The sequence below is a fragment of the Pipra filicauda genome, unplaced genomic scaffold, assembly GCF_003945595.2.
Source record: "Pipra filicauda isolate LSUMZ 115617 unplaced genomic scaffold, ASM394559v2 scaffold111_size4109106_pilon, whole genome shotgun sequence".
Classification (NCBI taxonomy): Eukaryota; Metazoa; Chordata; class Aves; order Passeriformes; family Pipridae; genus Pipra; species Pipra filicauda.
The window spans coordinates 654,852-669,771 of NW_024103563.1; the positions used below are offsets into that span (position 1 = coordinate 654,852).

The 14,920-nt window shown below is 35.6% G+C and overlaps 1 protein-coding gene across 1 annotated transcript in view; it reads left to right on the forward strand.

The window, feature by feature from the left end:
- The window catches only part of CCSER1 (coiled-coil serine rich protein 1), a 637,592-nt gene that overhangs the window by 350,740 nt on the left and 271,932 nt on the right, over positions 1-14,920 (forward strand). The window contains exon 8 of the mRNA XM_027731767.2: positions 2,505-2,588. Within this exon, the coding sequence (XP_027587568.2) occupies positions 2,505-2,588 (84 nt within the window). The remainder of the gene's footprint in view (positions 1-2,504; positions 2,589-14,920) is intronic.

Consider the following 14,920-nt stretch of genomic DNA (forward strand, 5'->3'; position numbering starts at 1 on the left):
TTGTTGCTTTTCAGCTGTCAGATATTTTAAAGTGAACTGTAAAAATGTCCACAATCCTGTACATACTCTAGACTCCTATGCTGTTGGCATTAAAATCCTATACGCTTGTGTTTTCTCTGAATGTTCTAGGCAGATATCCAGAAATTGATTAATTTTGCCATATAGATCTGCTGTATAACTTAGAGGAAGCTTCAACTGTTACATCATTTATGTATCTTTCTGGACCTAGTATTCAGTTTTAAATTTCTTAGTTTGATTTGTTCTAGGATTGTTTTCTTAAGACACTGCATCCTAAGTAATTGCTGATTTTTTGCGGTACCCTAAGTTGGCGAACAATCTGTTTAGCATCTGAAATTCAGCACATTCATCAAGTGAGTTTTATGATATTCTAATTTTATGGTACAATTTTGGAAGCATGTTCTTATTAGTATCAAAGGAAAAGCAGTACATTTATCTTCCATGATATTTGGTTAGTTCTGTTTATAGCCCTTTGATTATAGTAAGCACGATATGCCTATTTGTTCCGAAGTATGAAGAAATATAAAGTAAGTATTCAAAATGGAAATTATTATGCTTTTTGGCACTTACACATAACCTGCTGCAGCTGTCTTCACACACAGAACAATTTGTCATCTTGTGACCTGATCTGACGAGAAACAGATTTGCTATTATGTTTAGCATTTTCCTAAATGGACAGAATTAAACTAAAACAGGAAAATACTAGCGTTGAGACGTAGCAATCACTGTCACAGCTGATGACTGAAAGTAAGTAAGAGGATGATAATTTGAAGAATATTCTGACCATAAATGTGTACGATAATAACAGCAGATCCATAGTGAACTTGCAGCTAAATCGTGATTTTTTTCTTTACAGTATCAGAGCATATAAGTGAAGAAAATGATAGTCAGCTGCTTTTACATTTTTATTAGGTGCACTTGGAATTTAGACTACAAACCTTTTTGATTATATTTAATAAAAGAAAGTAGTTTGAAGATGCACAGTTTTATTTACAGATCATGCTTTGTCTAACAGTTCTCTTTAAGAATGAGATGTTAATTGACTTCTTTTTTTATCAAATATTTCCAGAGTCTTGGACAAGCCTGTTATAAACGTGGTTACTGCAATGGAGAGCAGAATTCTTATCCTTTTTTCATAATAAAGAACAGCATTCATAAAAATAATGAGAATAACATTATAACATGTAATACTCTATGTAATATGTACTACATATCATTTATTAAACTCAGCAAAATGGCCTCAAAGCTACAGTGTGTACAGGAGCGTAGATTGAATTATTTGGACTGATGTTTTCGTAGCATCTGTGTTCTCATTAGACCGATAGCCTTGATAAAATATTGATATAAGCTCATTTTGCAGGAGGATAAGTAATCAAAACCACATCAGTACTGACAGAGTTCAAGTTTATCACGCTTGTTATACCCTTTCGAGTCCCTGAACTCTACATGGTCTTAATTTTTTCACTCTTACACTTGTTATTAGCTGATAACTAGAGGTCCAATTTTTTTATTTTTAAACAAAGTGTTGTGCAAATACCAGCAGATTTCCATAAGTTTTCTTGTTGTATGGCTTTTATGTGTGGGGTTTTTAAAATATTGATACTCCAAACCATTCAGTTTTCCAAACTAAATATATTTCCATGGTAGAAGGATATAAAGATAGAGATCTTAAGTTACATTTATATGACCAGCTAATTGGCTGGTTAGTTTCTTATGTCTTTATTACTCAACAGTGCAGTCATTTAATTTGAGTTTCTCCTCTTGGGTGTTTATCAGAACAACACAAAGCTACGTGATCAATATTTCTTCTTCAGTTAAGGTGTTCAGATTTACATGAACCCATTAAATTGCCTGTGGACAGCTTGCAGACTGTCTCATGGACCTGGGTTTTGCTACAGTTTTAGCTATTAGATTCATTTTCATGCAAGTCAAATTGAATTCTAGTCAATGGTTATGCTGCTAAGTGGTAACTATTTTCTTTTCTCCCGTAGTTAATACCAGAATTGCTGCTGTTTTGGCTGGTGTGGGACAAAAGATGTGTATGCATGCTTTGCTTTTCCTCTGGATGTCTGTTGTGCTTTCTTTTTCATCTCTCCAAGATCAAGAGCTCTGCAATAATGCTTCTAAATTGATATTTCTCTAATGTTGTTTTGTATGATTAAAATTATAACATTTCATAGCTATTCCTTAAATGAAAAGGAATGACCTGATAGGATCTTCAGTAAAAAGGCTTAAAAATCCAGAAAACAAAGAAATGGACTTCTGTGCAGGGAGCTATTCACATTTTTGTGTAATGTCTTTGGATGCATTAATTTGTTTATGAAGCAGCTTAGAAAATGTTATTGAAAATACCACACATGACAAAGGAGAATTGAGTTTCATTATTTGAATGTAATTATCTCACACTGTGTGAAACAGCCTTTTCTTGTCAAGAGCAAAGTAAAAGTGTTAAGCCTATTATAATATCTCTTTTGATGTTTTTGTAGGATGGAATAAAAGATGAATGCTCGGTGCTGAAGCTGCAGCTGAAGGAGAGAGATGAACTCATAGCCCAGCTTCGTGAGGAGCTGGTAAGCAGAAGAAGCAATCTTTTTTTTTTTTTTTTTTGTGGGTGATTTTGAGGGTTTTTTTTTTGTGGGTGATTTTGAGTTCGTTTACCTGATAATGTCACTCCAAGAGCAGAAATTAAAGAAATACAATTTCACACCCTCTACAGAGTAGCTAGCCTAAGGCTATGCTAATCATATGGATAAACACTGATAACACTGACTGTACATTTCTAGGGACTTGTCAGCCTCTGAAGTGGCTATCTAGATTCACTGCTAGTAGAAGTTTCTTTGAAAAGATTGTGTTGACAGTTGTCTTGATCAGAGGCAGATTAAGTAGCACAGCACTGTATGCATATGCCAGAAATCTTGAAGGGCCATGCACATGCCTGATAAATTGTCAGTACTTCTCCCTTGAGCTGCTTTTCACATGCACAAGATTGTTCAGTAGAAAATGAAATGCCTTTTTTTTTATCCATAATGGATGTCTTTACATAAAATAATAAATATTCTTACATTTGCTGAACCTTTCCATAGCATATGGGCTACTAATTCTTGACTACTACCATTTTAAGGATAGACAGAATACTTTCCAGTGACTGAAGGAAGTAAAATACCTGATATAGAAATTAAAAAAATCAAACACATGAAAATGCATTTTATTATTCTATTAGGCTGTATTAACAGAATTTTAAAATTTCTTTTTTGGTGGAACATAGATGTCTTCAATATTTTTAAATAAAGGAAGAGCAATTTTTTACCTCCTTGTTCACAGAGAACTGAAACACTCTGCAGAGAAAGCATGTAGGGTCACCACATTCAGGAAGGCATTCAACACATGCATTCCTTCTATGAAAGCTGCAGGTGTGCAGGCACCTAAGATTTTTTCTTAGCACCCTTTGGGATATGGGATTGTTTCCTTAATTAGATCTTAATTAGCCGATCTACCTCAGGGCCTTTTTGTGCTTTTCTATCTCATGCCTTATGGCTAGCTCAGAACTGGAACAGAATTAATTCAGGTCTATCTATTATTGCATCTTTTATATGTTCGCTAAAAACACCAGTATACTTTTATGCCAAATAGCTTATAAATAGCTAAGTTTCAAGTTGCATGCAAAAAATGTAATGCTGCTCAAGGATGAAAGATTTCTTTGCTATAGTAACATCTGCAAAATAAATACAGGTCATCAATATTCTTTGTTTCATATTTGGCTACATTAAGAAATGATATAGTATGTAATTATTATCTAAAATTAAATGACAAAATGGGACACAGGGTACATCAAGCTTCTGCACAGTCCTGGAGCATTAATTTTATATCAGTCAAGTTCAGAACATATGCTATTTAACTGGTCGGCAATTTTGTCAATGTGAAATTACCCTGTGTTGATACAGGGAGCTGTAGCTCATTTGCTGTTAACTGTTGTCAAAGTTCATCTGTATATATGTCAGTCTCACAGGGAACTGTCATAATAGACAAAAAAACCCTATAACTTCCTAGGGCTGTGAAATAAGGATTTCTGTATGATTGAAAGTAAGTGTCATGGATTTAATGCATGATTAATTGACTTTAGTTTTGACACTCTAGGACTTGTAAAAGGAGTGCAGGTGAGATTCCTGAGACCACATTTAGTCATTTGAAATTAAGTTTTGAAAGGACTCAATATATTATCTGATTTATTCCTATTGTACTAAATAAAGAGAGACTGGAAGATGAATATGACTGAAACTACTTTTAGTTTAGAAAAAAAAGTAGTGGGTGCCCACAGGATTGGAAAAAAAGAATTTTTATTTTTTTGTCTGAGATATCTAAGTACAGTCATAAATGATTTTTTTTTTTTAATCTCTACTACATCTTCTCCTGCAGTAAAATTTATCTGTAGAAAGGTGGGGGTTTTGTTTAAGGGTGCAGTGTTGTAAGACATGCCAGGATTTCTAGAGCAGCCAGAATTAGTGGCAGTCTAATAAAAGAGCTCACTTAGAAGTTGTACCAGAACTGAACATTATGACAATCTTCCAAAAAACAATGGGATTTTTATCACATTGTCGGGATCAGTGAACTAAAGTCTACTTTTTGAAGGACCTCAGCAATTCAGCTGGGGAAGTACCCACTCAGCTTAGGCATGGGCGCTGTCTAAGGTTAGGTGGCTATGAAACAGCAATTTCCAATGACATTTTTGATCTTGAGCATTTAAAAAAGGCTCAATATGGTTGCAGCAAGCCCCTGTTGTTTCTCTGTTGCTTCTGATGAGCCTGTATGAAGCTGATGATGCAATCTGAAGTCCTCTGAGGAGAAGCAGGACTTTGGTCCTTCTGGACACCACCACTTGCACTACACATCCAGTGCTCTTTTCCTGGAAGTGCCCTGGGCCCGGCCACAATGGCACTTCATGAAGTTTGCTCTTGATTGTGTGAGGTGTTCTTAGGAGCTGCATGCAGTGGACTGTTCAGGAAAAGCAAGCTCTCTTTTCAGAGCTGTTAGAAATGAATTAAATTTAAAATGATTGCTAGAAAATTCTGATAATGTTTTCTTTGCTTACATAAAATTGGCCAAAAATGATACAAAGCATACTTTAATATTCTGCAAATGCTATAGTTACTTATGTGTTTGTAAGACTGTAAATATTCAGAAAGTGAATGTTTACAAAAGTTAAGAGCAGTAATTTTTGGCTAATGAAACTGTACATGTTTCCATGTCTGCAATTTATTACAGGCTTAGCACTTGATGGATAACTACCATTTTTATTCTTGTATCTTAGGGCAAGCCATGTTCCACTGTCATTCTGATTATGGAAATGTAAGATTTGTAAATACAACCTACCTATCTTGAAATTGTGGCATCATGATGCTAATTCAGAGATAGCACATAAAAATTGATTTGAGTGGGAGTCAGTTTTGTACTTCTTGAGAAGTACATGGAAATCTGTACTTTGCTTGTTATTTTCCATTAAGTTGAATGCTTGCATGTAGATGTAAACCCCTTGGTTAATTGGCTTTACTGCAGAACTCTTCAACTAAACTAAAGTGAATTTCAGGTAAATTTTGACTCTCCAGGAGCTTTCACTTCTTTCTTTTCTCTCATTTTTCTGGCGTTTCCTAGTTACCTTCCCCTCTCCCCTTGGATATTTTTTTAACTTTCAAATAGTGTAAAGAACTATTTCTGCCTCATTTGAGTGCATTATGAAGGAGACCTTGCACGGAGCTGAGGATGGAAAATGTCAAGGGGAAGTGTGAGCTGACTTGCTGTAAGCTGATGAAGGTTCAAAAGACCTGAAACTGTTCTCTCTTGTAATTGTTACCTAGCTTTTTAAGGGAGAAAAAGATTAATACTTCAGGAATGAAAATAAGGGTTTAGATGCTCAACTACAATACCGAGGTGGAAAGGATAAAATGCAAGGAGCGATCACCTACCTCTGAGCAAACAAAAAAGAACACATAAAAGTAGTTTCTTGCGAATTTTTTGTTTGTTTTCTTTTTAGTGATTATTTTGAATTGACTCCCTTGGTCATCAGAAGGGTGTCTGTTTGTCTTTGGAGAAATAAATAGGGGTAGACAGGGAAGTGAGATTAACTCCTCTAAGCTCCCATTATCTCCTGAAAAATACCTGCTTCAGAAATTGAAGGAGAGTTTGTCTTCCAAGATGTCAGGTACTAACACCTGCTTTAAGGCTCCCTGTAAAGGTAAACCTCAGCAGAAACTGAAAATTTGGGTTCGAAACATAGCTTTGTCTCAAAGCTTTACTCATTTGTGAAAATATTATCTTATCTAGTAAATCAAAGAAATTAATTGTATCCGTTCTGCAGGGTTTGGTAATGGAGTAATTTATGTGCTCTTTTTTTTTTTTTTTTCATTTTTCTCTTTTCTTTCTCCCTTCTTCACCCCCCCAAATTAGCTAAAATAAATGAATGTCTTAGTTTTCATTGGGCACAAAGATGTTTGAAACTTTGACTGTGTCATGCCCAGCTCTACCTGTAACTGCATCTTTACGTACGTTTTCCCAAATCGATCTTTTTCCACTGCAGTGTGAGCACTTAGAATGACTTTAAGCAGAAAATATTTTCATGGTATATTGGCAAAAATAACTGACTGCTGTTTACAGTAACATTTATTCTATTGCTGTCATTGGTACAGCGACATTCACACTGAAAAATGAGTGTTAACAGCATTATCCTTTCAACCTTGATTCCCTGTGTAACTTGAGTCATGTGTCATGTGCCACAGAAATAAAAAATGTAGTGAGGCAGTTTGAGTGGATTCTGAGTAGAACTGGAGGCAAAGTTAGGTCAGGAAATTAATCCCCCTTATGGCCTAGCTGTTGGAGATACTTTTCTGCTGTGGAGGTGGCTCTTTATCAAGTATTTAGACTTTTTACATTAATGGAATAGGTAGGTACAGTGCTAGCTAAGTGGGCTTTTCGTCAAGCTGTAGAAGCTAATCCTTTAGGACTGGATATTCCATAAGACATAGCTGCCCTTTTTTTCTTTTTTTTTTGGTCTTTTATCTTTTCAAATCATAAACAAGCTCTACTTCCTTGCCCAAAATGTTATGTTAAATGATTTGAGGGGTTGGGGGACTTGTACTGTAATTTTGGGGGAGGAGGTGTGTGTGTGTGGTTGTTTTTGGGAGGGAAGTGGGGTTTTTTTGTTTATTAGGGGTCGGGGGGGAGTTATGTTTGTTTCTTTGTTTGTTTGTTGCTGTTTCCTAAATATAATGTATTCCTGGAGAGCAAGAATGATGGCAAGCTTAGCTGTTTCTGTAGATCAATTTCAATAATGGGCAATTAGCCAATTGCTGATGTTTTGAAGTATTATGAAGATGAGTACTTGTTATTCAGCTTTGAAGTGTAACAGAAAGCCTTAGATGCATTTGAATCCTGCTGATGAACTGTTTATGAAAGACACTTAGGTTAAGTGTAAAAATCACCTTATGTAGTTATGCTGATACAGATCTCTTCAATTTTAGTCTTAACATCACAACTTGTTTTGACAGGCAAAGAATGAATTTTTTTTTTAATGAACTTGTGGTAAAATAATTTTTTTTAATTGTTGGGAAAAAGAGAAATTTTCATTAGTCCAGGCTATTTTCAAAATTTGAAAAAAGTTGTCTTTGAAACGTTAAGGCAATCACATAATTCCCATTCAGAAGGAATAATAGTCCTTATGTTTTTAAAAAAAGTAACCTAAATTAATTGTTACACTGATTAGCCATTTTTTCTACATTCTGCTGGTTTGTAGTGTTATTACATGTTGGCAATTTTATGAGAAGATGTTATAGACCTTTGGATGATTTACATAAGAACCAGCATTTGTAAGTACTTTCAAATCCTCCTACTTCCTCATATTTAGGAAACGTTAGGAGTAGAAAAGAAATAGATTAGGTATACTTAAAGATTATTAAAGTATCAGCCTTCTTCCCCCTTTTTTTACAGGAGAATTAATTGCTTGTATTCGAGAAAAGGCTTATCTTGGCAGTAATTACTCTCTGAATCAGTTCCATAAGACAGACATGAAGTGTTAAAATGGCAATATCCTATAACACACAACGAGGATTAGGCTCCAATTCCTCTTTACACCAGGCCCTTGATGAAAAGCTGCCAGTCAGATAGGATCTTTAATATTCCTTGGCGCTTGTGGAGGTGATTCTGCATATGAGTTTAAGTCTACTACAAAATATTTTCCTATTGTGGTGTTTGGCACAGATAAAAAAATATGACAGAAGCATTGAGTAGTGTATTCCTGGTCTCACTGAGACTCTGCTCATAAAAATAACACTGCAAAAATGAGCAAACCTGAAATAATAAATTTACTCAAAGTGTCCCTTGAGACACAGTGCCAAGACTTACCCTCCTGTAGTAGTAATGCACTGTGTATGCTTGTCTTCAACAGGAGTGTCACTTGAGTGTCACTTGTAGACAGGTGACTTCGTGAGATGTGCGCTCATTTTCCTGACAGGCCCTCTACTATAATCAGGCAATTCTGATCTGGCCTTACGCCAAAATCTTGGAGAACTTTAATTTTTGATCTATCTGAAGGACAAAATGTAGGTCTCAATTTCACCTTTTTTTTTCACTTCATTTTTTTAACAAGTTTTAAGTTTAGTAAAGATCTAAAGGTGGCTGACAATTGAAGATCCTTTTGCAGTAGGCATATTCAGGGAGGGGTAGGCTTTGCTGGTTGTGCAGCTGTTTCTTTTCAGTTTGCTACAGGGGACAGAAGCCTTTTGGTGATCTTAGAATGTTTAAGTCATTAAGTCATATTTCAGTCTGTGATGGTAAGCAAAGGAAAATCCATGTGGTTTTATAAGTGCTAGGAATAAAGGATATGATGAGGTCAGTAAAGAGCCGGTGTGATTTTTGTATAGTTTAGATTGCTCAAAATTCTATTTTTTTTAATTTAGTTTGTGTTTTTCATATAAACGTGCACACATAGAAATATATATATTTACAGTAATACATGTATTTAGAGATACACAGAAACATGCACGTATTCACACACAAATGCACATGCTGTCTCTCATTCAGTGTCTCCTTGGTAGTTACCTTGCACTCAAGAATGGCTAACACTTTATGATAAAAAAGGTCATAGAAGGAAAGCTGACTAAAAATATTGAAATTCATTGTTGCTTGACATGGCCCAATGTTAGTGATACTAGATGAATCCTCAAAGAAGTACTTAAGTTTGAGCTGGCATGAAGGTGACTGCTGTCAGTATCATCTAATGGAATACTATTGTGTATGTGTGTTTAAAAAAGCATAGAGGAAAGTAATGTTGCTTAAAATCAAATACGCATATACTGAAAAGCTTGTTTTGCTTCTGAAGACCAGCAGTTTAATTTGTATGACTTAACAGCTTCAGTGTGTTGCTAAAGGCATGTGTGTGACACATTTTTATTGTAGTTGTCTCATAAATGCATTATCCTCAGCTCTGCACCACGGTGTTTAATGAATCAACTGGTAGTGTTATTTCTTTCAATAATTAATTTTTAGATTGGGGAATACTTTTACTTTTTAGGATGTTTCATCTGTCTGTGTAGTTCACTAAAGATTGATAGGAGGATAATGGGGTTTTTTACTTTTTTTTTCCCTTCCCCTTAGTTATAGTTTAGTGCCTTGTCCAGTTTCTTTGCCATACCTGAGCATGATTCACAGAAAAGTCTGTGCATAAACACTGGTGTAGCAACATCACAATGAAGAATCATCTGTATTTTAATGGCAGAATACAGTTTTTCTTTACGTTCTGGTGAAGTTCTTTAAGGCAAGAGTGTTATGAGGTTTTCGTCCTCAATTAATATTGTTTCATTCACTCATGGTATATTCACGTCTAGAGGTGAGGTTTTGCTGGCACTTTTTCTCCTGTCAAAAGAGATTTTAAACTCAGTCACGTCGTGGTTGCTGTGGCCAAGGTGGCCACCAATCTCCACTCATGCAATCCACTGTGTTGACAAGCAGCAGATCAGCAGGCATACCCAGTTTGTCTATGTGAAGCTTTAGCTCTGAAATTGAAAAGGTATTTCTGTTACCCCCTCCAGTTTTTGGACAGCAAAACTGTCCTTTTCCATAGCTGTTTCCCATGTTTGGGAGAAGTGAATTAAATAGAATGAAGTATTATTGATCTTCTGTGTTTGAGTAGCTAATCATTATCTTGTATGTCCTCTGTTATCTCTGTTATTTTTGCCAGCGTAGGTGGGAAGGATGCTGGTCCTAAAGAGCTACTAGAAGTGGCCATTTATCCATCCATGTGTTTCAGAGAATTTAGATAAATGCCTTTTTTCACAATATGTATTTTACATGAAGTGGTAGGTTTTAGTCATGGGGTCAAACCTCTTTCTTCCATCCAGATTTTTAATGCTCCACTTTGGGTTGGTCTTCTGCTCCTTTGATTTCCTACATCTTTCTTCATCTTTTGAAATATTGTTCCCTTCTTTCTATGGAATCCATGCAGTCTGCACATCTTTTAATGTTTTGTCCATGTTTTATCAATTCTTGATCCAGAAGCTTGTTTGATGCCCATTTCTAGTTTTTTGGGTGAAGGCTGCTACTGTTTTCAAGCTTTGACATTTGTACTGATGTTCAACTGTAATACCTTTTGACTCCTCATGAGATTTCTTCAATATCCCAGTGCAACGAGAAGGGAATGGATTCCATGGCAAAGTTTTCCGAAATGACCTGCTGATTACCCTGTATTTAAGCTGGGTGTTTGGTGAGGTAGGCAGGGGTCTGTACAAATGCTTCTTCATCATTCAGGGAGGAGGCAGGTGACTGAAGAGCTGTAATGCTTTCATGCTGAGTGGTAGTAAAAAGTGCCATGTGGGATATCATTGATAAAAAAAGTGTCTTAGAAGACTATACACAAAAACCTGAGTAGTGTCCTAGCAGAGAGCTGGCTTGCAGATTTCTACTTTCATTGGCAAATTCTTTCCAAAAAATATTGCTCAAGTAATCTCCTTTCATATTTTGTCTCCCTTGATAGTTTAACTAGATGAACTCTTTATATTCCCTTGTATCTTTATTAGAAGACAATAAAATGATTGTATATGGTCATAATCAGAAAATCAAATAAAAAACAGTCTCACTGACTTTTAACCGCATATTACAGTTAAATTATAAGGAGAAAAAGGGCTACTGGTTAATAGTAAATCAACTTAATCTCACTTGTACATTTATTTGGTTTGTCTGGGGTATTCAATTCTGAGTATTTTTTCATTACGTTGCTCTATATGGCTACTAAAATAGACCTAATAAACTATTTCTTAATATTCTTTGTTGACTTCAGAATATAGACTGAAAATATATCTTTTTGCATTTGGTTGGTGAGGTGTTTTTTTTTCCGAACTGTTGTTCATGAATTATTCAGTATGTTTGAAATGTACTTAACGTATTTCAACGTTTTCTGGTAATAATGGAAGACATTTATCTTAAACTTCCCAATTTGACTTACAGATGATATTGTTTTTCTCAAAGGGAGCTCTGGTGATTTACCAGAAGAGTAATAGAGTTTGCAGGCTGTGGTATTTATCAGAATTCGCCGATTATTAACACAGGATTTTATAAAAACAGACTTTCTCACAGTGTGATATTTGTGTTGCAGCTTAAAAATGAGGGTTTCACCAAACAATGCTACTTGATAAATAGGATGCTGTATTATTCTGGCTTTAGAAAGAACAAGTGGAGCTATTGTGCTACTAGTATGGTGATGAGAAGGAATAAAAATAAACTTATGTAAACTTGCTTCAGTCTGGTTGGTGTGATTGTGGTGGAGCTCAGGTTAATAGGCTAAAAAAATAAGAAGTGGAAGTAATTAAGGGTGATCTAAAGAAGCAGAAGAATTCATTCTGGTTTTTTAGCTGAACTGTGTTTATCGTTCTGCTTTGAAGAGCAGGGTGATAGGTTCTAAACGGAAGGGTGGTATACAGAGGAGGATTTTTGGATTGTCCCTAGATCCACCTTTCGAGATCACTTCAACCAGAGGCATGTTCAACCTGTAGAACTTGCTGTGCAAAGGATCCTCATTTAGCCAGTGCGAATAAGAAAGCTGAGATAATTTTCTGGAATTTTGCAGAATTCATTTTGTTGCATCTTCAATTTATGGAAATGGAATTCAGTTCTTAGGGGACAAAGATGTTTGCTCTCTTTTCTCCCTCAGGTTCAGAACCATTGGGGTGATAAGGGTAGAGAAAAAGGAACTGATGAACCACCAGTAGCTTAGAACATCTTATCTAGTGCTATTTTGTCTTCATTTGTCAGATCACCGTCAGTAATGTATGTCTCTTTTTCTTGATTTGACCTACAAATTGGTGGACCATTCTGCTTAGTCAGCAAAATTTAAGAAGTATCCAAGCAGAGAACTTTTTTCACATATATTTATTGCAAAAATCTGGTTTTCTGCTGAATCATGTAGGCAGATTGAGAGGGAGAGAAAAAGCTGGTTCTTAAACAGTAGGGCTTCAATTAACTGCTGTGTGCAATTGTACTTAACCTGTAGGAAATCGGGAAGCTGCATGTTGCGTGCTTGTCTGTCTGCGTAGAAAGAACCCTAAAAGTGTGGCAAAGACAAAGTTGTGTCTTTGATAATTCTGAGAATCAGTAATAAAACATGTCTGCAGAACATGAAGTTTTTTCTTAATTCCATTTCAGCTTTATTTTTCCTTTTTTATTAGTCTTGACAATTTTTTTTTCATTATTTGTGAATTATTGACACCTTCTATATACGTGAAGTCCCTAATAGGGAGCTTAATGAGTCAGGGAGGCTGATCTGATAAGGAATACATAAAATTTGTCCTGAGAAGTACTAGAAACACCAAAAGACTAGCAGTGACCATGTAGCCCAGAGAATTGTTGATACAGGTAGTCAGTTGAATTTCAGTTCTGACTGTGAATAGCGCTGAATGCACTGAACACTTTAAGTTTGGGCTTAAATGTGCTGTGTTTGCCCAATTGCTGTGTTCAGTTGAAAAAAAATGAGATAAAAGTAGATAAAAAGAAAAGTTTTATCTCTAGAGAGATAAAAAAATAAAAAGAACGTTGTCCTGTAAGACCAGTTGCAGAGCATAACAAATACATGCATAAGTCAATTTATTAGCTCTCACATCTTTGATACATGATACATTATATCATAAATTCTAACATAATTTGATGTTGTTCTTTTTTTTTTTTTTTTTTTTTTAAGAACATAAGCAGGTAAGTTAAAATGATGGGTAATTTAGGAGTGAAGAACCAGTGCTACCTCCTGGCTCAAAGTAGCATTCACTTCAAAGTTAGATTCGGTTGTTCAGGGCATTTTCTTGCTGTGTTTTGAAATTTGCCAGGGATGGAAACAATGCAGCCTCCTTGGTCTAAGCAGTCCTGTGAAGGATTTTTTTTTCTTGTGTCCAGTAGGACTTTCTCTCATTGCAACATGAACTGTTGCTCTTTGCTTTTCTCTGTGTCCATCTAGGAAGGCTCTGGCTGCTTCCTCTGGCTTCTATCCTGTTTGATAGTGGGAGAGAGCAAATAGATCCCCTCTTTGCCTTCCCTTTTGCAGACTAAACAAACTATTTTCTTTAGCCTCTCCTTCTTTTTTGTTTGATCCACTATCACAGTGGCCTGAAATCTCTCCAGTTTGCATCCACTTCTCATACTGGGGCACCCTAAACAGTGTGTTTTATTTTCAGGTGCAGCCTCCACAGCACTGAGGGGTAATACAGTTCTAGGCAATTTCTGTTTGCATGCTTGGCATAGTAGCCCAGCATACTGTTAAATTTCTGGTCTTAGTGTCTAAGCATAAGTCATATTATTATATCAATATCATAATAAAATTATTGTTTACATTACTGCATTTTAAGGAGTTCTGGGCTAACTGAAAACTTGTGGCTGTTACACAGTAAGAGCTTTGACTCACTGTGGGTTTGAACTAGATTTGATTTGATGACTTACAGGTAAAGTGCTTCAATGTTTATGCTGTCTAGTATTCTCCCTCTTAAAATGTGAGAAACTTACCTATGGGGAGCCTTTTGGGCTGTGGTGTGAGGTTTGGGAGGCTGGGACTTTTTTGGTTATGTCACCCCAGCACACACGTATCTGTCTCTTATAGGGATAAAAAGGTTGGTGAACATGAATTTGATTTTTCTTAAGCAAGGACTCTAACAGTGAGTTTGTATAATTCAAGTGAAATCTAGTTTAAGGGTAAGCCATATAAGTCAATATCTGAACAAGGCATATATTTCTATAAAATCTCTACGTGGACACTGGCATTTGAGATAATCACACAAAGTCTCAGTAGAAGATATTCTACAGAGCTGAGAATCCAGTATTGCCTCTGTTAAGTTAAATCTTCAGGAATGCCTGAGAAACTACATTCAAACGGGATATATCTTTAAGGAAATAGGATATATTTTTAAGAATAGGACTTCTAAGAAAAGAAATGTGTGGAAAAATATTTTTCATGTCAAGGATATAGAATAAAGCTAAAATATATGAAATGATGAAAAAATCATGAGGAAGGAGTGTGTGTGAGTGATTACAACTCAGAATTTCAGTACTACATGGGACTATGTCTCAGATGAGCAGCAGACTTGAGTTGCCCCATGGTGCACCAACTAGATGTTTTTGTGCTTTGTCTCAGTAAGAACAGAATACAATTACTCCTTAATTACTCTTTCTTCCTCTAATAAAATACTGAAGACTTATAGGATCCCTTTTCAGAGCAGATTTTTTCTCACTTTCTTTTTCTACAGCTTTGACCAGTATAGTTTGTAAAATTTTTAGGTTGGTTGTTGGCATAGATTTTACCTTTATCATTTTAGTCAGAATGCATGAATAGACATGCATGCACTGCTCAAAAAAAAAAAAAAAAAAAATAGTGGTTATGTCTTGCTGTTCT